Below are 21,761 nucleotides of genomic sequence, written 5' to 3' on the forward strand. Positions count from 1 at the left end.
TCCGTGACGTCATCGGCGGGCGCCCCCTTGGCTCCGCCGCCGACTTCTCCCCGTTCAGCGTCAGGACCTCTCTGCTCCACTGCCACCTCTGTCTCCGACTCTGGCACTCCGACTCTGGCACTCCGACTCTGGCACCCCCAACCTCTTCCCCAGTGATATCCTGTCTGGCATCCGTGGGGTGGGGGAGCTCAGGAGCTCAAACACAGCCATTCTGGCTGGTAATTCCTATGCATCTTTCCATCTCCCTGATTGTGCCAAGCAGAGAGAAGTGTTTCCTCCTTAATGCAGCACATCATTCATACTTGCTTTGTGGCCTTAACTCATTGCTGTAATTGTTTAACTGTTTTCTCCACTTGACTGTGAGTACCTAGAACCTTTATTCTATTCTTCTTTGTATTTGGTGCCTAGAACAGTGCTTGTTGTTAAATAAGAACTTGATAAATTTTTGTGGATCTACTAATAAAAGCCTCTGCTCTCCCTAATTTAGTCAACCAACCAATCAATCCATGGCTTAATAGGCAGTGGAGTGCACAGAATTCATGCAACTATGTGTCAGGCACTGTTCTAGGCTTTGGGGATACAGCAGTGAACAAAGCAGACAAAAATCCCTGCTCCCATGGAGGTTACATTCTAGAACATGGGGGCTGACAGTTAAAAAAAAAAAAAGGTAAAATGTGTAGAATGTTAGTAATAGGTGCTATGGAATGCAGGGGGTGGTGTGGTGTGTCCCTTTTATATAGAGAAGGCCTTACTGAAAAGGTGACTTTATATTAAAGAATTGAAAGAGATGAAGGATTCATATGATGGGGATCAAAGACAAAGAATGGGCAGGTGAAACAACAAACACAAAGGCCCAGCGGTGGAAAGAAATGCAAGAAGTCAGTGAGGCTGGAGGGGAGGAGGGGAAATTAAAGACATAAAGTAAAAGAGAGGCATTTAATGCCATTGTACACTTATAGGAGCTTCAAATTGTTTTTGGAGCAAGATAGAATAAACATTGACTATAATATAGTAAGTACAAACACTTTAGACAATAAGAATGCTCTAGTCATAACAGGAGAATAAAGACTTTAATTCTACAAGTTATGGTATCCCCTAATTCAACTTCATTCAATGCAAGCTCTCTATTCCTTATTGCATGAACTAGTTATGCACTGTGGTGCTAAGTTATTTATAAGGCAAATCTTTGTTTGCAGTTATTTCCCATTATTACATCAGAGATGTGTTCCTTCCCTTTTCACCAAAACAATAGCAACGAGAGATTCCCCCAGAGAAGCTGAAACCTCTCTCCTACTCCACTCCAGCCACACTGGCTCCCTAATTAGAACACCAGTCAGAGCCTAGTCAAAATCCCAAACCTAATCATTCCTTTTGCATTCAATATTTCTCAACTCTGGAAGACCCCCCGTTCACCGTTTTTTTTTTTTTAATTTAATTTTATTTATTTTTTTAAACAGCAGGTTCTTATTAGTTATCCATTTTATACATGTTAGTGTATATATGTCAATCCCAATCTCCCAATTCATCACACCACCACCACCACCACCCCCCGCCACTTTCCCCCCTTGGTGTCCATACGTTTGTTCTCTACATCTGTGTCTCAATTTCTGCCCTGCAAACCAGTTCATCTGTACCATTTTTCTAGGTTCCATATATATGCTTTAATATACAATATTTGTTTTTCTCTTTCTGACTTACTTCACTCTGTACGACAGTCTCTGGATCCATCCACGTCTCTACAAATGACTCAATTTCGTTCCTTTTTATGGCTGAGTAATATTCCGTTGTATATATGTACCACAACTTCTTTATCCATTCGTCTGTCGATGGGCATTTAGGTTGCTTCCATGTCCTGGCTATTGTAAATAGTGCTGCAATGAACATTGGGGTGCATGTGTCTTTTTGAATTATGGTTTTCTCTGGGTATATGCCCAGTAGTGGGATTGCTGGGTCATATGGTAATTCTAGTTTTAGTTTTGTTTTTTTTTTGAAATATTTATGTATTTATTTTTGGCTGTGTTGGGCCTTCGTTTCTGTGCGAGGGCTTTCTCTAGTTGCAGCAAGTGGGGGCCACTCTTCATCGCAGTGCACGGGCCTCTCACTATCGCGGCCTCTCTTGTTGCGGAGCACAGGCTCCAGACGCGCAGGCTCAGTAGTTGTGGCTCACGGGCCTAGTCGCTCCGGCATGTGGGATCTTCCCAGACCAGGGCTTGAACCCGTGTCCCCTGCATTGGCAGGAGGATTCTCAACCACTGCGCCACCAGGGAAGCCCCTTCTGCCCATTTTTGGATGGGGTTGTTTGTTTTTTTAATATTGAGCTGCATGAGCTGTTTATATATTTTGGAGATTAATCCTTTGTCCATTGATTCGTTTGCAAATATTTTCTCCCATTCTGAGGGTTGTCTTTTCGTCTTGTTTGTAGTTTCCTTTGTTTTGAAAAGGGCTTTAAGTTTCATTAGGTCCCATTTGTTTACTTTTGTTTTTATTTCCATTACTCTAGGAGGTGGATCAAAAAAGATCTTGCTGTGATTTATGTCAAAGAGTGTTCTTCCTATGTTTTCCTCTAAGAGTTTTATAGTGTCCGGTCTTACATTTAGGTCTCGAATCCATTTTGAATTTATTTTTGTGTATGGTGTTAGGGAGTGTTCTAATTTCATTCTTTTACATGTAGCTGTCCAGTTTTCCCAGCACCACTTATTGAAGAGACTGTCTTTTCTCCATTGTATATCCTTGCCTCCTTGGTCATAGATTAGTTGACCATAGGTGCATGGGTTTATCTCTGGGCTTTCTATCCTGTTCCATTGATCTATATTTCTGTTTTTGTGCCAGTACCATATTTTCTTGATTACTGTAGCTTTGTAGTATAGTCTGAAGTCAGGGAGTCTGATTCCTCCAGCTCCGTTTTTTTCCCTCAAGACTGCTTTGGCTATTCGGGGTCTTTTGTGTCTCCATACAAATTTTAAGATTTTTTGTTCTAGTTCTGTAAAAAATGCCATTGGTAATTTGATAGGGATTGCATTGAATCTGTAGATTGCTTTGAGTAGTATAGTCATTTTCACAACATTGATTCTTCCAATCCAAGAACATGGTATATCTCTCCATCTGTTTGTATCATCTTTATTTCTTTCATCAGTGTCTTATAGTTTTCTGCATACAGGTCTTTTATCTCCCTAGGTAGGTTTATTCCTAGGTATTTTATTCTTTTTGTTGCAGTGGTAAATGGGAGTGTGTCCTTAATTTCTCTTTCAGATTTTTCATCATTAGTGTATATGAATGCAGAGATTTCTGTGCATTTATTTTGTATCCTGCTACTTTACCAAATTCATTGATTAGCTCTAGTTTACCAAGTCCATGAAGGTGTGCCCTATATCCTGGGATTTACCTCTGCTAGTTCATAGGAGGGAGAGTTGAGTTTAGGCTACAGTGATCAGACTGTAAGTTGAACTGGATCCACCACCACCCTCGTTGGTGTGATTTAAAGGTCAGGTTAGCAGTTTAATCTTGTGGCAGCATGCAGGATCAAATGAGAGGGCCACAGGGTCTGTCAAAGAGTGGGGTAAGTATGGAGGATTGGGAGCTGTCTCAGATCCAGTGATTTTGAATAAGCTACACTTGTTCAGGGGGCAGCGGGAGGTATAGGACCCAAGTCAGGAGAAGGATCAGGGACAAACTGATGAATCTGGAAGTCACTTTTCTTGTCCCTACATGGTCAAGCCAGGACTGTCACGGTACTATGGAAAAATTATTTCAGGTCTCAGTACAATGAGGGTCTTTTACTTTGACATGTCATCTTTCCATAAATTATTGTTTTTTATGTGTGCAGAGAGCATGTCCTAGGGGTCATTAACTTACTGAGCTCACTGGGCAGGATGTGGGTCTCATGCCACCAGGGTTTTATTGTTTTGGGGCATGTCTCATGCTTCTGTTGCATGGTTTGTTGCTAAGCAGGCCTGCTTGGTTTTGTGGTTAAGCAAACCTGTTTTCTTGAGTGATCATTAACTTACAGGTGTCTCCCATACTTGTTTCTTTACTTGCAATCCCCTAGTGGGATTAACTATTTAATTACCTAATTTGTCTTTTTACTCTGTCCCTATCACAATCGTATATGTATATAGTATGAGAGTTTAAAAAATGTGCCAAAAAACAGTACAAAGCTGCTAAGTGTTTGAGCTACAAAACTAAGGAACGAGAGCATGGCAATGAGCCTCAGCTTCCACTTCTGTAAAACAGGGTTTTTGTGAGGATGGACTGAGATCATGTAATCGGTGCTCAATAAATGCTTCCGATCATTATTATTGTCACCGTAACTAGCCAGAATACAGAAGTTAAAAACCTACGCCTCCCCGACTTCCCTGGTGGTCCAGTGGTTAAGCCTTAGTGCTTCCAATGCAAGGGTCATGGGTTCGATCCCTGGTCCGGGAGGTTCCGCATGGCGATCGGGGTGCGCCCTGCCCCCCACAAAAAATATATATATATATGCCTCCCACCCTGCTAAGAATTAAATAAATGAATTCATTCAGAAAAGATCAAAGTGAAAGAAAGAAAGCCAAGGGAGTAGGGAGAGGGAAACCGAGTCCTGGACAGGTAAGGTGCTTCTCAGTCCGTTTCCCGCATGCAAGGTCTCCGTCAGAGCTCAAGCTGGCTGCACGGATCTGACTGTATTTTCACAGAAGTTAATTGACCCCGGCAGGCGAGAGTGGGCGGGGGCGTTCTCAGGCTTCGCCTCTTCCTGCGGCGCACGCGGATGACGTACATGGGCGCGCCAGGATTCCGGGAGCTCAGGGACTGCGAGAACGGCTGCCACGTGCGTATGCTTACCGCGCGCAAACCCGGATGCCCCTGCATGCTTCACCCCGTAGCCACCCACCCAAAGCCTGATCCAGGCCGCTGCAGGATCCCCACCAGGCCGAGCTGCGCCCAGCGGGTGCCTGCGTGCCCGCCTTAGTGCAGGTGTCCGTTCGCGTTTGTTGGACGCCCGGCAGGGGAGACCCCACGTAAACTCATCCCCTCTCTGACAATTCATTCATTCAACCAAGAAAAAATCCGTTGACAGCCTGTTTTATGTCAAGTACCATGCTGGTCTTTGGGAAGACAGCCCTGATGTAGACAATGCTGTCTTTGTGCTCTTGGAGCTTCTGTTTCACTGGGAATGATAAACGAAAATCAACTGGTATAATAAACAAAATGATTTCGGGTTGTGATAATTCCTGTGAAGGAATTATGGTATGGAGGACAACTGAGGCGCCTAACTTTAAAAAGGGTCATAAGGGGAATTCCCTGGCAGTCTAGTGGTTAGGACTCAGCGCTCTCACTACCGAGGGCCGGGTTCAATCCCTGGTCCGGGAAGTAGGATCCCACAAGCCACGAAGTGCGGCCAAAGGAAAAAATAAATTAAAAAAAAAATAAAGGGGGTCATAAGCATTGGGTGGGGGCCGCTGAGAAAGGGAGGAATCAAGATCTGGCAGGAAGGAACACTGGTTGCTGAAATGAGACCTGGCCTGGAACTTGTCAGTCTACAAGTTTGAGATTTTTTGGTTTTTAAGCCCCAAGTATTGTTCTAAGCCTTGGTAATCCGATGGAGGTAAAATAGCTACAGTTCATGCCCTCATCGAGATTTTGTTCTAGTGGGGAAGGCAGAGCTAAAAATAAAATGTCAGAGAGTGATACATACTATATAGGAGATTAATATAAGACCATCTCATAATGGCTACTTCAGAGCAGTTGGTCAAGGAAGGCCTTTTCAAGGAGGCGAATTTTACCTGATATCTAAGTAACAAGAAAGAGCTAGCCATGCAAATAGCAGGGTGAGAAAAATGCCTTTCGGAACTGAGCTTGTCAAGTTAGAAAACAGTAATAGAAAAGAAGCCAGTGTGATTGGTGCATTGTAGGTGAGAAGGAGAGTGGTGTGACATAGGGTTGGAGAGGTAGGCAATGGCCAGACAACATAAAGCAGGGTACTGAGTTGGAATGTTATACTGTGTGTGATGAGAAGCCATGATCTCATTTATGCTAACTTGTGGCGAGTGGATTGTGGTTGGGGCAGCGGTAGGATCAGGGGTCCTGGTCAGGAGGGCTACTGATGCATTAGTCCAAGTGAGTCCTGGTACTGACTTGAACTGGAGTGATGGTAGCAGAGAGGAAAGGACGTGGACAGATTTGGGATATGTTTGGAAATGGATTCGCTGGCAGACTGGGTATAGAGAGGGCTCAGGGAAAGAAAAATTAAGATCGACTCCTGTGTTTTTGGCTTGAGCAACAGATTGGATGATGGTGGTGTTAACCGAGATGGGGAAAATGGGGGGAACCCCAGGTCTGGAGAAACGATAAATCAAAATTTCTGTTTTGGCCAAAACAGGCTATCTGTGTTTAGGAGACATCTATATGGCAATGTCACCTAAGCATTTGAATGTACTAGTTTGGAGTTTCAGGGAGAGTCAGAGTTGGATAAAGTTATGGAATCTGTTGGCAGATAGTAACTCGAATCATGTGAAATTGCCATTTTGAGTCAAAAATGGTTGAATGCTGGCGGTTTCATTGGTTCAGTCTAATAGATTGTATTTAAAGCCACAGGTCTGGATGAAGTCTCTTAGGAAGAACATTTAGAGGGAAGAGAACAAAGGGCACAGTCTTGGGCACCCACCATTTAGAGGTGGAGCAGCAGAGTAGGAGCCAGACAGGTGACTGAGGAGGAGCAACCAGCAGGTGGAGGAGCATCAGGAGAGTGGTGTCAGGAGGCCAAGAGAGGAGGGTGTTGCAGGAAGTAGAGAATGAATAAGTCAGATGCTGCTGAGAGGCCGAATACGGTAAGAAGGTAAGTGACCTCTAGATCGGCAACGTTGCAGTCTCTGGTGACCTTGACAGAATAGTCAAAGTCAGCCTTGAGTAAGTTAGATTTGAGATGCCTATGAGTTGTCCAAGTGAAGAAGCGAAGCAATGAGCTTCCTTTCCTCCCACTTCCTTGGGAAGAGGCCGTGTACAGCTGGGAGACCTGTGTGTGTGTGTGTGTGTGTGTGTGTGTGTGTGTGTGTGAGAGAGAGAGAGAGAGAGAGAGGGAGGGGGAGAGAGAGAGAGAGAGTGAGAGAGAGAGAGATCAGAGCTGAATGAGTGGTACAGATCAGAAGCCCTCAGCTCTGCTAGGAGGGAAGTGTCCCTGAGCACTGGAGCAGTGAAGAAGGCCTCCCAGAGCTGGTGAGACCTGTACTCACCTTGACAAGTGGGAAAGCTTTGGACAGGTTAGGGATAGGCATAGGCATTCTAGGATGGGGCAAAGGAATGGCGAGGAGGCTAGGCAGGGTTTAGTGAGTAAAGCCAGGGTCCTACTGAGAAGCACTGGGACCAGAAGTTGAAGTCGCTGGGGAATAGATGTGGAGAGCCTTTGACTGTCAGGCTAAAGGCTTTGGATTTACCTTGAGCAGGGAGATAATGTTTTGAAACAGTGAAGTAGAGGAACTATCATTTGACTTCACTGGCCAGCCCCGTCCAGCTCATCCTTCAGGTTTACGCTTAGATGCCATTTCCCTTAGGAAGTCTTTCCCACTCCTAAAGTGCTAGGTTGGTACCCACAGTCCTGTGGCCTTGACCACACTGGACGGGAAATGTATGGATACATTTATGCCCCAGTGCCCCCACTGCTTTCCCCCACCACATCCCTAACGCTTCCGAAGCCTCAGCTGTCCTTGAAGCTTGAAATCAGTTCAACAGATAGGCTCTAGTGAATGTTATTTTTTCTAACTCGTCTCGCCAGCAAAGGACACCTACAGAGATGTCCTCAGTCCTTCACTTCTATGTCCGTCCCTCTGGCCACGAGAGGGCAGCCTCTGAATATACTCAAAGGAAGCTGCGAGGGGAACTGCCAGAGCTGCAGGGTGTCAAGACCGAGCTGTGCTACAACGTGAACTGGACAGGTTGGGCCACTTACTGGATCCTCTGGGAGAGGTGCCAAGTGCCAGGGGCAGTGTCTCAAGGTGTCCTTGCCCTGTCTCCCTGCAGCTGAGTCCTCCCCGAGCGCCGAGGAGATGAAGAAGCTGACATGGCTGTTTGGCTGCCCCTTGTTACTGGACGATGTCGCTCCGGAGTCCTGGCTCCTTCCCGGCTCCACTGACCTGCTGCTGGAGGTCGGGCCCAGGCAAGTGTCTCAGCCTCGGGTAGCTCGTTCCATGGTCCAGAGCCCGTCAGCCTTTCCAAACACACACTGCCACCCCTTCCACTTTCATTCCTCTTCCTCCTCTTGTGGTCCTTGGGAGACTTGTTTTCCCTTCATCCTACTCCCCGCCTAGAAAGCTGTGCACATGCTTTCCCCATGTGGGAAGATACCTTTGAAGACTGAGCCAGCTGCCAGGCATGTTCTGGAATATAACACGTTGTATTCTGAGAAGTTGAAATTGAAGCATTTTGTTGCTACAAGAACAGTTACGGTTTGATTTGAATGACCTTTGAAAGCAGGTTTCTCGGTGCCCAGGTCTGAGGCTGGAGGCCAGTGGTGTGGGCAGGTGCAGGGTGGGGGGTGGTAAGTAGAGCTGGGAGATTGCCTGGACAGCAGTGGGCAGGATCCACCTTCTCAGCTGGGGCTCTAACCATCTGGTCCTAACCAATCCACAGGCTGAACTTCTCCACGCCAACGTCCAGCAACATCGTGTCAGTGTGCCAGGCTGCGGGGCTGGGGGCTGTGGACCGCGTGGAGCCGACCCGGCGCTACCTGCTCTCGGTGAGGTAGTAGGCAGCCAGGGGGGGATCAGGAGGAGGAAGTGGAAGAGATTGGGTCCTAAGCTCTAAGGAAATGATGAGGAGCAGGGGGAGGAGTTCCTGGTTTGACGCCTGCCCTGTTCGCAGGTTGTTCACTGCCTGAGGCCACCTGGTCGAGGAGTGAACAGGACAGAAACCCAGCCTGTGCTCCCCTTACTAATCTGTGCATGCTGACAGGGACTCATGCCTGGAAGGAGCATCTTTTTCTAATCTGAACAAAGGTGCCGGAGAGGCTAGCAGTGGGCTGGTCCTGTGTGGCTTGGAGGACGAGGGTGGACCATTTTGTCCATTCTTCAACCCTGCACCCCTCGCCCTCTGTGTGTGTCTGCACCCCTAGTTTGCCCACCCGCCTTCGGCTGAGCTGGAGGCCGTCGCCCTGGCTACGCTGCGTGACCGGATGACGGAGCAGCACTTCCCCTGTCCCGTCCACAGCTTCTCCCTGGGCTGCATCCCAGCACCCCTCGGCGGCCCAATTGACATACTGGCCGAGGGCCGGTCTGCTCTGGAGAAAGCCAACCAGGAGCTAGGTGAGCAGGAAGGCCCAGGCCAGGCTAGTCGGGGTGCCGAGTCCCACAGTCAGCTCTTCTGGTGGTTGTCTCCTAGGTCTGGCCCTAGACTCCTGGGACCTGGATTTCTACACCAAGCGCTTCCAGGAGCTGCAGCGGAACCCCAGCACTGTGGAGGCCTTCGACTTGGCTCAGTCCAATAGGTGGGGAGGAATGGGGACATTCTGATGTCTGAGCCCGTGGAGGTTGGAAGGGAAGACCACAGGGACTCTCCATGGCTCTCTCTTGGCCTAGGGGCCTCCCTGAGTCTGTTTGAGTACCTGGGTTCCCCATCCATCCAGTAGTCTGCATTCACATCTTGGTTTTGTCTTCACGCTGGATCTGGACCATCCACAATGACAGACTGTTGGAAGCTTATGACTTCTGGAATCTATTTTGACCTGTGGCCGTAACTCTGCCGTTTATGCTGATGAGAAGACTTGGCAAGGCCTGAGAAATGACCCATGTTTCCACCCTGCCTTCCCCTCCCCACGTCACCCCCTGCAGTGAGCACAGCCGACACTGGTTCTTCAAGGGCCGACTCCACGTGGATGGGCAGGAGCTGGCACACTCGCTGTTTGAGTCCATCATGAGCACCCAGGCATCCTCGCACCCCAACAACGTCCTCAAGTTCTGTGACAACAGCAGGTGGGCTGTGCCCTCAGCTGGGGTGACCTCAGACCCAGGGAACGGGAGGCCCCAGGCTCTGGTGGGGTAAGTGCAGATCCCAGGAAGGAAGTGAGACTCAGAACGGATGTGTCCACAGTGCAATCCAGGGGAAGGAAGTCCGATTCCTGCGTCCCGAGGACCCCTCACGGCCAAGCTGCTTCAGGCAACGTCAGGGGCTGAGACATGTCGTCTTCACAGCAGAGACCCACAACTTCCCCACAGGTGAGATGAGTCCTCAGGAGGGATAGGCAGGGTCAGAGTATAGGGTAGGGCAAAGGCCCCAGGCCCACCTGGGGACCAGCAGGTTGGCTGCATGTCCTTATTTTCAGTGGGGTGGTCAGAGGTGGAGTTTGCCTTTTCAGTACCCATACCCTCCCTCTCTCTTCACAGGAGTAGCCCCCTTCAGCGGTGCGACCACTGGCACAGGGGGCCGGATCCGAGATGTCCAGTGCACAGGCCGCGGGGCCCACGTGGTGGCTGGCACTGCTGGCTATTGCTTTGGAAACCTGCACATCCCAGGTCCCGTCTCTTTCCTCTCTACCCATCTCCCCTTCCAGATCCCTTGTCCTGGCAGGCACTGGACACTTATCTCTTAGGTCAAAGGGTCATCATGGGTACCTTTTCTTGGGAGGGAGGGCTCTAGAGTAGCTGGCCTTTCGCCAACCGTGGTTGTGAGGACAGTAGGCCAAGGAAGACCCAGATCTGGCTTTGCAGAACCACTATTTTCTTTATAAACTAGTATCTACTCAGCCAAAAAGAATTGTGGTACTGGGTTGGACTTCTGGCCATCAACTGCCTCAAAAATCCTTTTTTTTTTTTTTTTTTTTTTGATGTGGACTATTTTTAAAGTCTATTGAATTTGTTTATTGCTTCTGCTTTTATGGTTTGGTTTTTTGACTGCGAGGCACGCGGGATCCTAGCTCCCCGACCAGGGATCGAACCCACACCCTCCCCCGCCCTGCCCCAAATTGGAAGGGGAAGTCTTAACCACTGGACAGCCAGGGAAGTCCCAAAATCCAATTTCTTGGAAAGTGTTAAGAACTCTGATCCCAAGAGTCAGACTCTTCCTGAAGGGCCCTGACTCCTCCATCTTCCATCTTTACAGTCCATCCATCTTTCTCCTTCCTGCCCAGGTTACAGTATGCCCTGGGAGGATCCAAGCTTCCAGTATCCTGGGAACTTTGCCCGACCCCTGGAGATTGCCATCGAGGCCAGTAATGGGGCTTCTGACTACGGCAACAAGTTTGGAGAACCAGTTCTGGCTGGTGAGGCTTGGGGGGGGCATGGGGGCTAACAGTCCCAGAGGCGGGGTGGGGTGAGGTGTGTGACCCAGTGAGCACTGAGGAGCCTGGCTGACTAGACTCTGTCCCTCTCCCTGTGCCGTCCACGCTCCAGGCTTTGCCCGTTCCTTCGGCCTCCAGCTCCCAGACGGCCAGCGGCGCGAGTGGATCAAGCCCATCATGTTTAGTGGAGGCATTGGGTCCATGGAAGCTGAGCATGTGAGCAAGGAGCCCCCAGAGCCAGGTAAGAGCCCGCCACCTGTCTACCAGGTCCAGCCAGCTTTCTCCCCAGCACGTGGCAGCCGCAGGAGTGGAATTTAGAGGAACTTCAGTGGTTTGTTTTTCATCTCCCAGCTCATGTCTCCTCTCCCCAGTACAGGCTTTCAAGGCAGGGCAGGGCTTTATGCCAGTGGGGCAGGCTCAGCCTGTGTGGCCTCTGTTTCTTCCCGGGTTGACTTCTGCATGGCAGGGGCCCACCCTGCTAAGTCAAGGCAGCCAGTGTTTACCCAGGGCCTGTTTTTATCTGCAAGCTCAGTTCAATCGGTCGACATTTACTGAGCGCCCATCGGGTGCTGGGCACCATGCTAGGACCTGTGGTGGAATCAAGATAAAGGCCAGGTACCATTTATTGAATGGGTGACCCGTCACATGGCTCAGAATTTAAAAAGCAAAGAAAGGTTATACGGTGGAAACTCTCCTTCCCCTGACCTTCAGCCACCCAGTTTCCCTCCCTAAAGATAACCAATGTTAATTGGTTACTTTTGTACCCTACCAGAGGTTTTTCCTGCATACATAAACAGACCCATGTGTATATTTGCCCCCCCTTTTTATTTATTTATTTATTTATTTATTTATTTATTTATTTATTTATTTAAGTTATTTCTGAGATACACATTTTAAAGTAAAACCCCCCCTTTTTTAAACAAATAGCATGTGTGCACACTTTTTTTTTCTTTTCGGCCTCGCTGCGCAGCTTATGGGATTTTAGTTCCCCGACCAGGGATCGAACCTGGGGCCCCAGCAGTGAGAGCGCCGAGCCCTAACCACTGGACCACCAGGGAATTCCCCACCTATTTTTTTAATAACCATTTTATTAAGATGTAATTCATGTACCATAAAGTTTACCCTTTTAAAGTGTACAAGTCAGTGGTTTTAGTATATTCACAAAGTTGTGCGTCAATCACCACTAATTCCAGAACATTTTCATCATCCCAGAAAGAAACCCTGCACCCATGAGCAGTCACTCCCCATGCCCCCTTCCTCGGCCTCTGGAAACCAATAATCTACTTTCTGTCTCGATGAATTTCCCTGTTATAAATGTTGTGTTTGGCTTCTTTCACTTTGCATGATGTCTTAAAGATTCATCCATATTATAGTATGTATCAGTACTTCATTCCTTTTTATGGCTGAATAATATTCCATCATGTTGCTGTATCATTTTGTCTCTCCGTCAGTTGGTAAACATTTGGGCTGTTTCTGCTTTTTGGCTATTATGAATAATGCTGCTATAAACATTTTATTTATTTATTTATTTTTGCCTGCGTTGGGTCTTCGTTGCTGCACGTGGGCTTTCTCTAGTTGTGGCGAGCGGGGGCTACTCTTCGTTGTGGTGCACGGGCTTCTCATCGCAGTGGCTTCTCTTGTTGCGGAGCACGGGCTCTAAGCGCGTGAGCTTCAGTAGTTGTGGCTCGCTGGCTCTAGAGCCCAGGCTCAGTAGTTGTGGCGCACGGGCTTAGTTGCTCCGAGGCATGTGGGATCTTCCCGGACCAGGGCTCCTGCATTGGCAGGCAGATTCTTAACCACTGCGCCACCAGGGAAGTCCTGCTATAAACATTTGTGTACAAGTTTTCCTATGTACTTATGTTCTGAATTCTCTTGGGTAGGTAACTAGGAGTAGACTTGCTAGGTCACATGGTAACTGTACTCAGTCTTTGAAAAAACTACCTGACTGTTTTCCAAAGCAGCTGCACCATTTTACATTCCCCTCAGCAGTGTGTGAAGGTTCCGATTTCTCCAGATCCTTGCCAACACTTATCTGTCTCTTTGATTATAGCCATCATAGTGGATGTGAAGTAGTAGCTTATGGTGGTTCGGATTTGCATTTCCCTAATGACTCAGGATGTTAAGCATCTTTTCCTATGTCTCTTGGCTATCTGTATACCTTCCTTGGAGAAATATCTATTCATGTCCTTTGCCCATTTTTAAATTGGGTTGTCTTTTTTTTTTTTGGAGTTTAAGTTAGAGTTCTTTGCATATTCTGGATACTAGCCCCTTATCTGATAGGTAAATGATTTGCAAATATTTTCTTCCATTCTGTGGGTTGTCTTTTTACTTTCTTCATGGTGTCCTCTGAAGCACAAATGTTTTTAATTTTGGTAAAGTATAATTTATCTATATATTTTTTCTTTGTGGCTTCTGGCTTATAGTGTCATGACTAAGAAACCACTGCCTAAGCCAAGGTCACCAAGATTGACTCATATATTCTCTTGTAATACTTTTATAGCTTTTAGCTTTTACATTTAGGTCTCTGATACATTTTGAATTTTTGTGTATGGTATGAAGGTAGGGATCCAACTTCCTTCTTTCACATGTGGATATCCAGTTGTTCTAACAATCCTTTTTGAAAAAAACTGTTCTTACCCCCATTGAATTGTCTTGGCACTCTTGCCAAAAATCAGTTGGCTATAAATGTTTGGGCTCATTTATGGACTCACAGTTCTATTCCAATGACCTATCTATCTACCTGTCTCCTTCTGCTAGTAACACACTGTCTTGATTACTGTAGCTTTACAGTAAGTTTAAAAGCGGAAAGTATGAGTCCTTCAATTTTGTTCTTCTTTTTCAAGATTGTTTTGGCTTTGTTCTAGGTCCCTCGAATTTCCATATAAACTTTAGGATCAGCTGGTCAGTTTCTTTGAAAAAGGTGGCTGATTGTGTTGACTCTGCAGTTCACGTTGGGGAGTATTGCCATTGTAACAATATTAAGTTTTCCAATCTATAAGCATGAAATCTCTTTCAATTTATTTAGGCCTCCTAAGATATTTCATAATTTTCAGTGTGTAAGTCTTAAGTATTTTATTCTTGTTGATGCTGTTCTAAGTGGGTATGCATACTTCTGCACCTGGCTTTTTTTCAGCTTAGCAATATACTTGGAGATCATTTCATACTGATGAGATCAGATTATTTCATTATATTCATATGTAACTCTCTTTTTCGGGGAAATTCCCTGGCGGTCCAGTGGTTAGGGCTCCATTCTTTCACTGCTGAGGGCTTGGATTCAATCTCTGGCTGGAGAACTAAGATCCTGCAAGCCGCGCAGCATAACGAAAAAAAAAAAATTCTCTGTTTCGGTGGCTTAGTTTTTCATTATATGGCTTATACCATAATTTATTTAACCAGTTCTCTGTTGTTAGCATTTAGATTATTTCTCGTCTTTGGTAATACAAATAATGCTGCAGTGTTTAATTTTGTACGTAGGTGCTTTGTACCTGTGAGAATAAATCTGGAGGGTAAATTCCTCAAAGTGTATTTACCCAATCAAAGAATTTTGATTGCTCTCAGCTCTAACACCAGCTTCCCTTTATCCTCACACTGCTTCTTTCTCACACGTCTCGTCACTTCCCGGGTGTTCTGATTCTGCCCTCCTTCCTCGCAGGCATGGACGTTGTGAAGGTTGGGGGTCCTGTCTACAGGATTGGCGTTGGGGGCGGAGCTGCTTCGTCCGTGCAGGCAAGTGCAAATAGCTCAGGTGCCAACTCCATGACATCTCTGGGCCCCATGCATGGGTGGGGTGTGAGCTCCCAGCCCCCCTGAGCTGAGATGTGCCATCTGTCCTCCCAGGTGCAGGGAGACAACGCCAGCGACCTGGACTTTGGGGCTGTGCAGCGGGGAGACCCCGAGATGGAACAGAAGATGAACCGTGTGATCCGGGCTTGCGTGGAGGCCCCCGGGGGAAACCCCATCTGCAGCCTTCATGACCAGGGCGCCGGTGGCAATGGTGAGAGGAGGGGTTGGGACAGGGGACCAGGCCTACCTGATCTCCTGCCAGGTTCAGTCTGGGGAGAGGTATCGCGGATCTGCAACCAACCAGCTAGCTCTGGACCCCACTCTCCACCCACTACACATTCTGGACAGGCTCAGGGTTAGTTGCTGGAGAGGGTGCAGTAGCGGTTCAAACAGGGATGCACAGAATTAGGGGCTCCTTTGGAGGCTGGGAACGGCCTTTTGTTTGCCCGGTGCTGACCAGGGCCAGGTGAGAGCCTCTCCCGGAAACCCTCTCACCAGGCAACGTCCTGAAGGAGCTGAGTGACCCAGCCGGAGCCGTCATTTATACCAGCCGCTTCCAGGTGGGTCTCCTCCCTGAAGTCTGATTGTCTCCCTGCCCCTGCCAGTCCCAGCCGGCCCCACCCATCTGTCCCTCACTCCCAGCAAGAACATGAGACTTGGAAGTGCCCGCTGACCCTTCCCTTTCATCCTCCCCCATGGATGTGCAGCTCGGGGACCCGACCCTGAACGCCCTGGAAATCTGGGGGGCCGAGTACCAGGAGTCAAATGCACTTCTGCTGAGGCCCCCCGACCGGGACTTCCTGAGTCGTGTCAGCGCCCGGGAACGCTGCCCAGCTTGCTTTGTGGGCACCATCACTGGAGACAGGAGAGTGAGTTGGCTCAGGGAGTCGGTAACAGATGCTGTGAGTGGGCTTGTGCTGCCTAGGAGGGAGAGCTGTCTCAGGAAAGAGACGAGAGGATGGGAGCCGTGGGGACCAGCGTGGGGCCGGGGGTCTCAACAGGAGAAGCTAGATGGGGTGGACAGAGCATCTCTGCCGGCTTTCCAGAAGTGTTTATTCCCTGCTGGTGGTCATAGTCTCGTTCTCTCTGGGCGGTGTCCCTGTGGCCTACAGATAGTGCTGGTGGATGATCGGGAGTGTCCTATGGGAAGAGATGGCCAGGGGGATGCCCCCCCAACACCTCCCCCGACCCCTGTGGACCTGGATCTAGACTGGGTGCTGGGCAAGATGCCCCGGAAGGTATGTGGGGGGCGGGAGGTTTCTCCCTCTCTGGCCCAGCCCTTCAGACCATCGTCTGCCCTACACGTGCTTTGTCACCTGTGTGCCCAGCGCCTCCCCAGGCGCTCACACCACTGTTGCCACGTGTGTTGCAGGAGTTCTTCCTCCAGAGGAGTCTCCCCGTGCTGCGGCCCCTGGCCTTGCCCCCAGGGCTGAGCGTGCGCCAGGCCCTGGCACGGGTCCTCAGGCTGCCTGCGGTGGCCAGCAAGCGCTACCTCACCAGCAAGGTCCGCCCCGCACCTTGCTCCGCCCCCTCAGCCCTCTGCGCCCTTCCCTCTGCTTGCCCGGCCCAGGGGATGGCTGTGGGAGCCCCCCGGGCCCGAGGGGGACGTGGCAGGGGCAGGGCAGCTACCCCGATGGCCTGAGCCCCTGCTGTCCGCCCCGAGTCTTGTTGTGTGCAGGGTGAGCCAGGCCTCCCACGCCCTTGGCCCTGTCCCTTGGCCTCTTGCCAACTCCACCTGGTTCCGCAGGTGGACCGCTCCGTGGGCGGCCTGGTGGCGCAGCAGCAGTGTGTGGGACCCCTGCAGACCCCTCTGGCAGACATGGCGGTGGTGGCACTGAGTCACCAGGGGCTCGTAGGGGCTGCCACAGCCCTGGGAGAGCAGCCAGTCAAGAGCCTGCTGGACCCCAAGGTTGCTGCCCGGCTGGCCGTGGCCGAAGCCCTCACCAACCTGGTGTTTGCTCTGGTCACCGACCTCCGGGTGAGCCCCCTGCAGCTTCTGCCCTGCAGCCCCAGGCCTCTGGGACGCAGACGCAACCACCGCCTGCTCACCCCTCTGCCCCCAGCCCCTCCACACCGCCCTCCCTCCCTAACGCGAGTCTCTGCCGCTTCCCAGGACGTGAAATGCAGCGGGAACTGGATGTGGGCGGCCAAGCTCCAGGGGGAGGGCGCGGCTCTGGCCGACGCCTGTGGGGCTGTGGCGGCCGTGATGGCGGCCCTGGGAGTGGCAGTGGACGGCGGCAAGGACTCCCTCAGCATGGCCGCCCGGGTTGGCGCTGAGACCGTGCGGGCTCCTGGTGAGCTCTGGGCGCCCAAGGGCGACGGGCAGGTCTGTGGGCCGGGCTGCGCCTCACTCTCCACTCCCTGCCCTGCAGGGTCGCTGGTCATCTCAGCCTATGCTGTCTGTCCAGACATTACAGCCACTGTGACCCCAGACCTCAAGCGTCCCGGAGGGAGAGGTAGGGGTTCTTCCCTCTCCTCGGTGCACTGTGGATTCACAGCCGGGTCCTTTGTTTGGGGTCTGCTTCCTGAGTGCTGGGCCCCCTCCTTCAGCACTGGGGCCGTGGTGCCTTCTGGGGCTGGTGGTCTGGGTGTCTCACCACGTCCCGGGAACTTCAGTGAGCATGGCGGGAGGGGTTCTCCTGAGCCGCCCACCTCCCCTCACCCCTTCCCTGTCTCCCCAGGCCACCTGCTCTACGTGCCTCTGAGTCCCGGGCAGCACCGGCTCGGGGGCACGGCTCTGGCCCAGTGCTTCTCCCAGCTCGGCGAGCAGCCTCCCGATCTGGACCTTCCGGAGAACTTGGTGCGAGCCTTTGGCATCACCCAGGGGCTGCTGAAAGGTGAGCGAGGCCCTGGAGGAGACGGTGCCTGTGGCTGGCACGGGGTGGGCACTGACCAGCTGAGCATGTGAGGGTGGGCCAAGAGGGATCCGACGCCCTTCTCTCTGGTTCTCTGAGTGAGCCCCCACTCTCGCCCCCGCCCTCTCCCGACTGTCCAGAAGGGGGGCGGGGCCTCCAGGTTTGGGTCCCGAGGCTGCTGAGCATCTTATTCCTTCCTCCAGACCGCCTCCTCTGCTCAGGCCACGATGTCAGCGACGGAGGTCTCATCACCTGCCTGCTAGAGATGGCCTTTGCTGGGAATTGTGGGATAGAGGTGGCCGTCCCTGCCTCTGGGGTCAATGGTGAGGAGCCTGAGGTCTAGATTCCAGCCTGGGCTGCCTGCCCCATCCTGCGGACCCCATGTCCTATTAAAGAGTGGAGTGTCCCCAACTCCTTTTCCCCTGAGTCCCTTGCTGTCTTTTCTGACCACTGAGCCAGGTGGCACCTCTGAAACCTCCTGCAGACCCTGAGGCCACATCCTTGGTCCTGCTTTCCCAGGCCTCACCCCATCCCTGACCCCTGCCTTCGTTCCCTTAGCCATGGCCACCTGACTCCACCTCTGAGTCCCTGGCAATACCCTAGTCACCTTGACCTCTGTTACTCTCCCAGCGCTGCCTGTACTGTTCGCTGAGGAGCCAGGCCTGGTGCTGGAGGTGCAAGAGCCAGACCTGGGCCAAGTGCTGACACGTTACCGGGAGGCTGGCCTCCACTGCCTGGAGCTGGGCCGCACGGGCAACGCCGGGCCCCACGCCATGGTGAGGAAGTGAGGAATGGCAGGCCTGCAGCGGGAAGGTCGTGGTTTGCCTCTGCCAGCCTCGGAGGGGGCCCAACGTGGACATCTTTGCTCTCAGCCCCTGAAAGATCTGCTCCCCTCTCTAGGTCCGGGTGTCAGTGAACGGGGCTGTCGTTCTGGAGGAGCCCGTTGGGCAGCTACGAGCCCTCTGGGAGGAGACCAGTTTCCAGCTGGATCGGCTGCAGGCAGAGCCCCACTGTGTGGCCCAGGAAGAAGAGGGGCTGAGGGAGCGGACGGGGCCCACCTACTGCCTGCCCCCCACCTTTCCCAAAGCTCCCGTGCCTCATGAGCCTGGTGAGGGAATGTGTGTAGTGGCTGGCTGCCCGGGCACTTGGATGCGGGGCCTGCCCTGGGAAAGTGTCTGGGGGGCTGGGGTGGAGACGTAACCCTCTGGCACGAGGACACTCCTTCTCCCCCCAGGCGGTCCCGCCCCCCGAGTTGCCATCTTTCGAGAAGAAGGCAGTAACGGAGACCGGGAGATGGCCGATGCCTTCCACTTGGCTGGGTTTGAGGTGAGCAGGTTGCCTGGCAGGGCCGGGGCTGGGCTTGGGGCCGTGGGCCCTCTGACACTTGCCCTCCCCCTCCTGCCAGGTGTGGGACGTGACCATGCAGGACCTCTGCTCTGGAGCAGTCAGGCTGGACACGTTCCAAGGCATGGCCTTCGTGGGCGGCTTCAGCTACGCGGACGTCCTGGGCTCTGCCAAAGGTGGGTGTGCGGCCCTGCCCACTCGCTCCCCGCATGTTCCTGAAGAGCTGCCTTAGCCCCCTTCTCCCTTGACTGAGAACTGGCCTCTCGCCTCCACGAGGCTGGCCCGGGGAGCATGAGCGCATTCATTCTGGGCCAGCCGCCAGCAGGCCTGCAGGTAGCTTTTTTTCATTCATTCATTCATTCATTCATTGACTGCGTTGAGTCTTTGTTGCTGCGCGCAGGCTTTCTCTAGTTGAAGCGAGCGGGGGCTACTCTCCATTGCAGTGCGCAGGCTTCTCGTTGTGGTGGCTTCTCTTGTTGCGGAGCATGGGCTCTAGGCACGCGGGCTTCAGTAGTTGTGGCACACGGGCTCAGTAATTGTGGCTCGCAGGCTCTAGAGCACAGGGTCAGTAGTTGTGGCGCACGGGCTTAGTTGCTCCGCGGCATGTGGGATCTTCCCGGACCAGGGCTCGAACCCTTGTCCTCCGCGTTGGCAGGCGGATTCTTAACCACTGTGCCACCAGGGAAGCCCCCTGCAGGTAGCTTGTGAGGCAGGTGGGCTGGGTGGCGCCGTGCCAACCCCGGGGGCATGTGCCCTGTCAGAAGCGGCAGCTGCTACTCAGCTCCAGCAGGTTGTCCTGTCAGAAAGCAGGCTCGGCACAGCCAGATCTTTCTGTTTTTCAAGAGAAGCCACAAATCCTGATTAAATGTTAGGCAACTGAATAAAAAATTTTGAAAATGCTCTGCTGCCTAAGCAGAAAACTCGTCATGGGCCGTCTCAGGCCCAGGAGTTGGCAACATCTGTTTCAATCAGTTAAACCTGCTTTTTTCCCTGGCGTTTGCCCTGAGCTCTGCAAAGGGGGGAGGTCCTGGGCGAGTGTAATGGGGCACGCTGGGATGGAAAGGCGACGGTCCCCCCTCATTCCGGCGCTCACCCCAGCCTCCTGTTCCCTCCTAGGGTGGGCAGCTGCTGTGACCTTTAACCCCCAGGCCGGGGCTGAGCTGAGGCGCTTCCGGCAGCGGCCAGACACCTTCAGCCTGGGCGTGTGTAACGGCTGCCAGCTGCTGGCCCTGCTGGGCTGGGTGGGAGGCAGTCCTGGTGAGGAGGCGGCAGAGATGGGCCACGAGCCCTGGCCGGCCCGGCCCGGCCTCCTGCTGCGCCACAACAGGTCTGGGCGCTTCGAGTCGCGCTGGGCCAGCGTGCGCGTGGGGCCCGGGCCGGCCCTGATGCTGCGCGGGATGGAGGGTGCCGTGCTGCCCGTGTGGAGCGCCCACGGGGAAGGTCAGGCTCCGGGGAGGCGGGGAGGGCCTGAGGGCAAGGGTCGGGGAGGACGCCACGGAGCTCTGCTCTCACGTCCCTCGTCCCTCCTTCTGCCCCAGGTTACATGGCATTTTCCTCCCCGGAACTCCAAGCCCAGATTGAGGCCAGGGGCTTGGCTCCGCTGCACTGGGCGGACGATGACGGCAACCCCACGGAACAGTACCCCCTGAATCCCAACGGCTCCCCAGGGGGCGTGGCTGGCGTCTGCTCCCCCGATGGCCGCCACCTGGCTCTCATGCCTCACCCTGAGCGGTGTGTGAGGCCTTGGCAGTGGGCGTGGCGACCCCCTCCATTTGACACTCTGACCACCTCCCCCTGGCTCCAGCTCTTCATCAACGCCCGAAACTGGACCCGGGAAGGAGGCCGCTGAGCAGGCCGCGGAGACTCCCCTGGGCCCCGTGGTTTTTACCCACGGTGTCTTTAGAAGTACCGCATATTATTTCTGTGCGTCTTGGACAGACAAGGACCAAAATGCCCAAAAAAACCTTGGCTAATTTTATGAATCTGTCTATGCCTTACGCTGTTGGATCCGTTTTCAGTTCTGTTCTAACACGTTTTGTCTTTTGTGGGCCCGGGAAGCAACATGCGGTTCAGAGAATAGAGCCTGCGGTGGGAAGTCAGGATGCGTGGGGGGAGGGGGTTCCATTGCCCTGCTTCGCTGCACCACGTCACTCATGTCACTTATCTGAGCTCGGAGGGGTGTCCTATGCCCCCCTTCCTCGTCGGGGTTTAAGGGGGTGGGGGCGGACAAAAGCAAGCAAGTCAGGACCTCGGCGTGCTCATCTGGAAAACAGCAGAAGCTTTCTGGATTCTTCTTTTTATTTTTATTTTATTTTTTAAATTTTAGATAGAGAATTTTAATTAAATTGGCATCGTTAAGACCAGAAAGATAAAGTGGACATTGTCAGTGTTATCTTCAGCCCTTGCTTTAACAGGCAAATGAACACAACTTGAAACACAGGTGAATTCTGCTGGTCTATGAGACAGTGAAGGGAGCTTCTCAATATTTAAATACATTAATATAACCAGTTATAGAAATCTAAATATAAAACCAATCTCCT

General features: G+C 51.8%; 1 protein-coding gene across 5 annotated transcripts; it reads left to right on the top strand.

Annotated features, from left to right (window-relative positions):
• Positions 1-29: 29 nt before the first annotated feature.
• On the top strand, positions 30-21,594 carry PFAS (phosphoribosylformylglycinamidine synthase). Of its 5 annotated transcripts, XM_082373610.1 has the most exons (29): positions 30-359; positions 4,691-4,804; positions 7,745-7,904; positions 7,990-8,125; positions 8,599-8,704; positions 9,080-9,269; positions 9,346-9,451; positions 9,795-9,935; positions 10,054-10,178; positions 10,347-10,475; positions 11,090-11,221; positions 11,352-11,480; positions 14,892-14,965; positions 15,077-15,233; positions 15,521-15,582; positions 15,730-15,891; positions 16,135-16,260; positions 16,395-16,526; positions 16,770-17,000; positions 17,136-17,316; positions 17,395-17,478; positions 17,704-17,859; positions 18,081-18,200; positions 18,508-18,653; positions 18,778-18,985; positions 19,112-19,203; positions 19,283-19,397; positions 20,338-20,661; positions 20,760-21,594. In XM_082373610.1, the coding sequence occupies exons 2-29, from the start codon at positions 4,745-4,747 to the stop codon at positions 21,068-21,070; spliced, it is 4,095 nt and encodes a 1,364-aa protein (XP_082229736.1). In that variant the 5' UTR covers positions 30-359; positions 4,691-4,744; the 3' UTR covers positions 21,071-21,594. The 5 variants fall into 5 exon arrangements, with proteins under 5 accessions (XP_082229736.1, XP_082229740.1, XP_082229737.1 ...); XM_082373614.1 differs by lacking the exon at positions 30-359 and having other exon boundaries at positions 3,070-4,804; positions 7,750-7,904; XM_082373611.1 differs by lacking the exon at positions 30-359 and having other exon boundaries at positions 3,071-4,804.
• Positions 21,595-21,761: the final 167 nt, after the last annotated feature.

The sequence above is a fragment of the Balaenoptera borealis genome (genome assembly GCF_965194805.1).
Source record: "Balaenoptera borealis genome assembly, chromosome: 20".
NCBI lineage: Eukaryota > Metazoa > Chordata > Mammalia > Artiodactyla > Balaenopteridae > Balaenoptera > Balaenoptera borealis.